Below are 8280 nucleotides of genomic sequence, written 5' to 3'. Positions count from 1 at the left end.
CTCCGCGACGGGAGAGGCCACGACAGTGAGAGGCCCGCGCCCCGCAAAAAAAAAAAAAAAAAAAAAAAAAAAAATCATGAATCACTCCACGTGCTGTGTTTCTCGAATGTGGTTGGAAGCCCCCGAAAACAGCCTGCTCATCGGCCCGCCAGGCCACCACTTGGCCCTGGGTGGGCACCGGGGACCACCTTGCGGGCCCTTCTCCTGGAGGGGCATCCAGATCCAATTCAGGGCACGTCCTATGTGGCAGATCCAGGGCTCTCCTTGGGGACTCCGGGAGGTACTGCGGCCCCAAGGCCACCCCAGGCTGAGGGGATAGCCCAGGGGAACGGGGGGCCTACATAGTCCTGGCAGGTGCTTCATGGGGAGACCCCCAGGTTGGCCATGTGTCATCCAGGGCCCCTCCGTGTCCCGTCAGGGTCCCATCCTGGTCTGTCCTGCCCTGTCGGGAGAGCACAGCCCTCGGGGACAGTCCCAGGGTAGCCGGGGTGTGGTCCCCCACTGAAGCTGAGAGAGATGTGGGGATAGGCTGCAGGAGCTGGCCAGGGCGGCTCTTGTGAGCCCTGTGACGGCCCAGGCCTCTCTGACCCTTTGCGGGGCCAGGCAGGGTGGCATCGCTGGCTCAGACATTTAACCCAGAGCCCCAGTCCTTTCAGGAGGGCGGACAGATGGGACCAGACCCTCATCCTGTCAGATCCCGGGGGGCTGATCTCCAGACACTGCTGACTCCTGGCTTCTCATTATTCATGGGGGCCCCAGATGCCCTCCGATGGGGCCCTGCGGCTGGGCAACGAAAGAGACTTAGCTCCAGGCCACCAAGGGCAGCATCTCAACATCAAAATGACCTTCCGTGATGCTCTAGCTGGTGGCGGCACAGAAGGTCCCACCGGCCGGGGGAAGCAGCCCCGCCACGGCCAGCGCCGAGTCAGCCTGCATCTCCCCTCCCTGAAAAATGGGGTGTGGAGTGAAAGAATCTCTGAAGCCCCTCATGGCTGCATAGGTAAGCTTCCCATTCTTTGGAGATGGTCCAGCGAGAGGAGCCTGACTCCCGTGGATCTGCCGGACCTGGCGAGCCTCCGTGGCCTGGCTTCTGGGGGCGCGGGGATGGAGGGGCCCAGGGATGCTCTTCCTCATATTCCGCCCTCCCTCCAGCCGACTTCCCTGCAGGGACCCGGAGGCTCCGTGGGTATCTGGGGTTGATTTTTGGATGCAAATCTTTGAATGTACCCAGAAGAGCTGGAGAGGTGTCCCCAAACCCCTTTACCTAATAAAATGGCTTGGTCTCCACCTGGGAGTGAAGAAACTTGACGCTCAGCTTTGTCCTTAATTTTACGTGGCTTTTGGGAGCGGGGGGGGTCTCATGCTCTCCTGCCTTCGTTTCCCCACTTTAGGGTGATGGTGATAACAACTCAGGGTGAGTCCTTTCTGGACCCCCGTGGGGTCTGTCTTCTACACTCATGCCGGGAGTCCGGACTCGAGGGATTTGGAATATGGTCTTGCTAACACCTCCGCCAAAATTACCAAGGACACCTTCCAGGCCACTAAAAAAAAATTTTTTTTAATAGGAAGGGCATTTTTTTCCCATTTATAAAAGTAACGCTTGCTTATTTTAAAGGATGCAGAGAATACAGAGACACACGAAGCTGACACTGCCCTGATCTCGTCACCCCCCTCTCCTTGCTGCTGTAGCTTCTGGCCTTTTCCTGGCCCACTGCACCCAGATATACACACATACAAGTGGCGTCGGATCGCACACCCTGTTTTGTGGCCTTTTTCACCAGCGTGGTACCCGGGCATCTTTCTGTGTCACTGTGCCTGCAGGCACTGCCCTTCCAGCGGCCGCGCGGCATTTGCTGGAGGTCGCCAGCGGCTTGGCCCGTCTCTGGCAGCTGCCCACCAGGAGCTCGGGGCTGGAGGGCACTCTCGGCCTCCCAGCTCTGCCCAATTCTTGTGTTGTTTGCTTACACTAAATTCCTAAAACGGGAATTTCTGGGGCAAAGGGCGTTCAGCCTTTAAAGACCTTTAACCTTTCCTGCCAAAAGGCCTTCCCGGGATTAAGCCTCGAGCCCGGGGTGTGCGGTCACCCTCGGCCCCGCCGCCGCCAACGCCGTTGTCGTCCCTGCCTCTCATTTCCCCAGCGACAGGACTCAGAGGCCATTTCGTGCGGCTTCTATTTAATTTGGAAAAGTCCTAGAGAGGGGAAACATCCTTCTAGAAATTTCTGACTTGCCTTCGTTGCCTGGATCCCAGTAGGACTCTTTCCCTCCAGGCGCTGGCTTCTGTCTTCCCTCGGAATTAGGGCGGTGACGGCTTCCACAGCTCCCTCCCCACGATGCTGTGGCCTCCGCAGCTCTCACCCTGGGTCACAGCTGTGTCTGTCTTTGTGGTCCCCTGACTTCAGAGCCCAGTGTGCTGGCCCACGCGCCTCTCGGGGTGCCTGGAGCCCACCCACGTTCCTTCCCCCTTTCTTTTCAGTGTTTCTCGGGCACTATTTTCAAAGCAGACGTTTTGGGGTCACCTTGAGGCTGCACACCACACATTTAGGTGCTGGTTTAGCTGAACTTGGAGTTCTAGGTTCAAAATTAATTTCCTTCAATCCTCTGAAAACATCTGTTTTCTTCTGGTTCTCAGAATTTCCCTGGGCCACTTGATAATCTGATGTCAGCACTCTCAGAGGTTAACAGCTTTTCTGAGACCATCTAGAATTTTATCTTTCTCTTTGATGTCTTGATCTCCTTTTAATGTGTGTGTGTATGTGTCGTCTGTTTGCCCTTTCAACCCGAGGCTCTTATCTTCCTTTAAGATGAAGGCACTCTCGTTATCTGCTTCTTGAAATATGTACCCCTTTCCGGTCCTGCCCCTACCTCTGTGACTTCAGTCCCATAGATCTTGACCCTGTGTGCCTAGTTTCTGTCTCTTAACCTTCCATTGTATTTTTTACCTCGAATCTCACCCGCTTCCCTATGCCCTTGGGGGCCTTTCTTGACCGCATCTTCCAACTCCCTGAGCGTGTTCCCTGCGTTATGAAGCCCATCCATCAAGTCCACGGTCGTTTCCCCGACCCAGCTTTTCCGCTGGTTCTGGTTCCTGCCCCTCATTCCTAGCGGCCTCCATCCCCTCGTGGACGGTGTTTACTGAGCTGCCTCTTAGTCCCGGGTTGCCTGGTGTGGCTGGGCTTTCGTGTCGCATCACTTCCCCTGTGCATTTCTATTCCCACGGGATGGGGTGGAGACAGGCAGCCGGGGCCGGGGGATGGGGGGCTGCTGCCCGACCACTGGGGGTACAGAGGGAGATGGGTTGGGGTGAGCTGCCGGCTGCCACCTGGCCCCTTGCCCGCCTGGGGTCCGCTGTCCCCGGGCTTGGGACCCCCACTCCTGCCCCAGCCCCTCCCGCACTTGGACCTGGCGCTTCTGCCCCCGGCTTCTCAGGTTCAGGGTGGTTAAGTTGGGGAGGGGCTGGTGGCTCATCAGGTCCCGCCCCCTCCTGCTCCCACGGTGATGCCGGTGAGGCCGAGTGAGATGCCAGCACATACCGAAGGGGCGGCTCACGGCCGGAGCCACATGCCCCTCCCGCTGCAGGTGGGCTGAGGCCCGGGAGGCGGGCGGCTGGGAGGACGGGGGAGTCTGCAGGCAGAGACCCCTGTTCTCTCCCCGAGGGCTGCCTGGAGGGGACCGCCAGCCGGGCCAGCGCGCGGCGGCCGCTTCCAGGCTTTCGGATCTGCCCGAGCATCTATTACGGTCTCCAAAAGCAAACCCGCCATCCCAGGAGGGAAACCTCGGGAACGTTCTGTCATGTTCTGTTGGATTCCAAAGTAGGTCTCCGGACGATTTTGGGCGTCTCTCCTCCACCCTCACTGCCAAACCAACTGCCGACTCCCTGCCAGTCCTTCCACATCTTCTTGCCTTTGACCTCTGAGACAGCACGGAAAGTTCCAGCCTCCCTGTTCGGATCTGACTCGAGGTACCCAGCAGGCGTGGCCCGGCGCCTGGGGGTAGGGTGCCAAGTCACGGGTCGGCCCTCAGGTCTGGGCTCCAGCTGTCTCGGGGGGCTGACACCAACAGCCCCCAAATGTCGCGGGGGGAGGGAGATTCTGATCAGCCCGGAGCTCCGTGACGGGAAGGTCCCTCGGAGCCACCCGGGGATCCCACGGTGACCTCCGGCCTGCGCCGAGTCCTTGCAGGAGCCCTGGGAGGAGGGGAGACCGGGGTGCTCTGGGCCTGCCCTTGGGGACCCCAGTTTTCCCGGGGTAAGGGGTCGCTCACAGCCCCAAGCAGACCGCGGCCCGGGGCAGCCAGGGTGTGCAGGAGGGTCGGGGCGGGGGGGTGTTGGCAGGGGCCCTCACCCCAGAGGACCCCGTGGAGGTGTCCTGGGAGGCCTGAACCTCTGGGGGCACTGCTGACGGCGCGGTGGCACCACGGCTCCACGTGTGAGGGGGGTCTCGGCTTATAGGCCCTCGGGCAGAACGCTGTATTTTTGATCTGGGATTGAAAGGACCACAGTCTGTGTCTTAAACTTCAGAGCAGCTGCCAGGGACGAGGGTGGGAGAGGCAGGGGAGTCTCCTCTCCGTTGTCCAGGGTCTGGGCTAAAACTGCCCACCCCGCATCCTTCAGAGAGTCCACCCAGGCGGCTCTGCCCTGGGCAGGCACGTGCCCGGGCTGGCGGAGGATGGCCGCGGAAGGGCCAGCCCACCTTCCCCCTTGGCCTCTGGCCTGCGGTCAAGCTTGCCCGGCATAAGGGAGGGACGGTGCCGGGTTCACCGCTGACAGCTCACAGCCGCCAGGGAGCTTCACGTCCTTGGGGAGTGGGTGGGTCTACAGCCCCAAATGACACCTGGGGAAGCTGAGGCTGGGAAACACCAGTGGCTCCCCAAGGACTCCCAGCTAGTAAATCGCCGCGCGGGTCTGCCCGAGGCCAGAGCCGGTGCTCTGAGCCGTCTGCGGTCCTGCCTCCAGCTCGGAGCGCGCTCGATTACCATCTGCTAATCAAGTCTGTGGGATGCCCGAGTGCCAGGCACCAACCACTCAGAGGGGGAAGCTGGGAGTCCCGTTTGTCCCACGGATGCTTCACCAGGACACCTGGACATTGTCCTGTCTGTGGCTGGTCCATGCAGCACCACTGTCTGTCCTGAGGCCTCTAGGACCCCCCACCCCCCACGAGGCCGGTGCACCCAGGACCAAGAGCCATCCTCGTAAGGCCTCACAGTGAGCACAGCAAACCCTAGGGCCCCTCTGGCCCTCGGTCTCTTCTTCTTCTTCCAGACCCTGGGAGGCTCCTGCACGTGTGTGTGAGCCCAGGGCTCAGGACCTCACGGGCACCACACGGGCATCTGGTATCAAGTTACCTGGAATGTGTGACTGTGGGCCCTTTCAGCTCACATGGAGAGTCATGTGGTTTCAAAGATGATGCTTGGAGACCCCTGTGCTTTAGTCCTATGATCAGTTTAAAAAAAATCCTTCCTGGCTTGAGAACAGAAGAAACAGTCACACATTATTTAAGCTGTCATAAAGCAAGGACATGAATTTGGTTTAAAGGACAAACATTTACCGTTCTTGATGTAATTTCTGAAAGTCTCATAATGAAGGAGAGAATCCAAATTGGAATCACACTGAATTAGGATGCAAGGGATTGCGGTGACCTGGTTAAACACTTGCACCAGCCATTTGCAATATTAAGCAGGACGATGGCACAGACACAAAAGGAAGACATGTACCCACGCGTCTCAGTGACTGACCGTTTTTTGTCAGTGTGACGGTGCCTTTTGGCTCTCTGCAGCGAGAAGGCAGTCTGCCAGCGAAAGGCCAGGATGGGGCTGTGCACAACATCAAAGCACATGGGCAGAAGGCTTTGGCAGACCATCCCCTGCACCTCCCTCTGCATGATCCATTTGGGCGTCCCACCTTTGCTTGCATGCCTCCCTTGACGGCAGCCTCACTACTTCACAAAGGATCAGTCCTTTTATGGTGATGCTCCTGGTTTTGGCCCTTAGGAGACCCCACAGTCACTCCTCAGTGCTCTGGCTGGTCCAGCAGAGTCATCTGGAAACCAGCTTCCAGCAGCCTTGGCATGTTCTTCTTAAAGACGTACAGAGGAGGGGGAAAGCCCCAAGAAATAAAAAAGCCTGTTCTAAAGAGCTGGGATTTCCTGATTACTCGTCCCCCAAACCAGGCCTTTTACTGGCCATAGGGCATTTCATATTTAGCCCTTGAAAAGCACGCATTGACTAAAGGCAGGGGAATGGCATGTCTTGAATAACATTTTGATGTAAATCCTCTTTGCTACATTTCATCCTGGCACTTCAAAGAAGCAGAGCCTCCTCTGTGAGCCCCTATTCACCACCTAAGACTCGTGTGCCCACTGGGGATGGCCCCCATCTCTGGCCTCTCAGTCCAGACTGGCGGGCTCGCTGGCGGGCTCGCTGGGCGGATGCCTGTGCTCGGCCACAAAGGAGCAGCCACGTGGAGGGGAGAGACGCTAAGCACAGAAGGAGCAGATTTCAGCAGAGAGACAGCAACTGACACAAAACAGACGGGGCTTGTCTTCATCAAGGGCTTTGAAGAAAGAAATTCAAGCCAGATCGGATTCTAACAAGATGCAAACAGTTTGCACACAGCCATCGGTGGGAGGTGCTTGACATAACGTCTTGCGAATGGCGGCTCGCGATGACATGCCCGTCTGCAGACGGCTAAGGGGAGTCCCGCGTGCACAGATGCTTTTCCGGGCCATCCTTGCGCTGCTGCAATTCATTTTTTCCGAAGTGGCGCATGGACTAAAATGATCTTAATCGTAAGCTACTATTAACATGCCACAGCCCCTACATACCTTTTTTTTTTTTTTTTCACAGAAGTAATTCAAAACAAATGTGCCAGCACTAGGAGTACAGGGCGATGTTTGCACATGGTGATGTGGAGGCATGGGGAAGGCTCCAGTGCCATCTAGCTCTCGTTACCATGTGCTCATGTGAAACGCAGCCAACCGACACCGCGCAGTTCCAACTCCAGCAGAGTTTTAAAGACGGTCACTGCACCCGTTTTCCTTCAGTGCCACCACCACAAGCTTTAGGTGACCTGCACCTAGAAGTTTCCTATGGTTGCTGTACCAGATTGCCACAAACGCGGTGGCTTGAAACAGCACAAGTGTATTGACTTACAGTTGTGAGGTCATAAGTCCTCAAATTAAGGTGTCATCAGGGCCGGCTTCCTTCTGCAGGTGCTAAGGGAGAGTCCATTCCCTGGCTTTTTCCAGCTTCTAGAGGCACCTGCATCCCTTGGCTCATGGTCCCTTCCTCCGTCTTCAAAGCCAGCAGCACAGCATCGTCATCCCTCTCTCTCTCTCACCTCTGCTACCCTTGAAGTACAAAGTTCGGCTGAAGCCAGAGCCGAGAATGCAACATTCAGAAATGAGGAAGGAATTTAAGTGTTTCACTGCAAGAAACAACGAAACACGGTGATGCAGAAAATAAGGGACAAAAAAAGCTCTAGGGCATGTAGAAAACAAATAACAAAATGACAGAAGTAAGTCTCTCTTTATCAGTAATTACTATAAATGTAAATGGATTAAACGATCCACTCAAAAGGCAGAGACTGGCAGAATGAATAAAAACGTGATTATGCGGTCTACAAAAGACTCACTTGAGATCTAAGGACACAAATAGATTGAAAGTAAAAGGATGGAAAAAGATATTCCATGCAAGCAGTGACCAAAAGTGGGCAGGGGTGGCTATACCAATATAAGACAAAATAAACTTTAAATCAAAAAAAAGTTATAAGAGACAAAGAGTGACATTGTATTAATAAAAATTCAATACAGAAAGAATATGTAACAATTCTAAACATTTATGCACCTAATGACAGACCATAAAAACGTAAGATGCAAAAACTGACAGAATTGAAGGAGGAAATAGACAGTTATGCAATAATAGTTGGAGACTTCAATACCCCACTCTCAATAATGGATAGAACAGCTAGACAGAGCAGCTCCAGAGCAATGCTGTTTGATAGCACTTTATCCACAGTAGAACCTGTTTCAAAATTGGAGTCAATCCTCTCAAACCCTGCTGCTGCTTTATCAACTAAGCTTATGTAATATTCTAAACCCTTTGCTTTGAGATTCCATCTCAAGAAGCTACTTTCTTTGCTCATCTGTAAGAAGTAACTCCTCATCCATTACTGCAGTTGTATTATGACGCTGCAGTAATTCAGTCACATCTTCAGGCCCTACTTCTAATTCTAGTTCTTTTGCTATTTCTACCACATCTGCAGTTACAATAGTAACATCAAAAA

The 8280-nt window shown here is 55.1% G+C and overlaps 1 protein-coding gene across 3 annotated transcripts in view; it reads left to right on the top strand.

The window, feature by feature from the left end:
• The window catches only part of LOC114484783 (uncharacterized), a 5150-nt gene extending 3858 nt beyond the window's left edge, over nucleotides 1–1292 (top strand). For all 3 annotated transcript variants that reach the window (XR_003678097.1, XR_003678101.2, XM_055091002.1), the window contains one exon: nucleotides 760–1292. Coding sequence is in view for 1 of the 3 variants with exons in the window: in XM_055091002.1 (XP_054946977.1) it covers nucleotides 760–805 (46 nt within the window). In the remaining 2 variants the exon portion in view is untranslated. The remainder of the gene's footprint in view (nucleotides 1–759) is intronic.
• Nucleotides 1293–8280: the final 6988 nt, after the last annotated feature.

This window comes from Physeter macrocephalus, chromosome 2 (assembly GCF_002837175.3).
Source record: "Physeter macrocephalus isolate SW-GA chromosome 2, ASM283717v5, whole genome shotgun sequence".
Classification (NCBI taxonomy): Eukaryota; Metazoa; Chordata; class Mammalia; order Artiodactyla; family Physeteridae; genus Physeter; species Physeter macrocephalus.
Note: the sequence above shows the minus strand (reverse complement) of the source record. Positions and strands in the feature narration are given on the sequence as shown.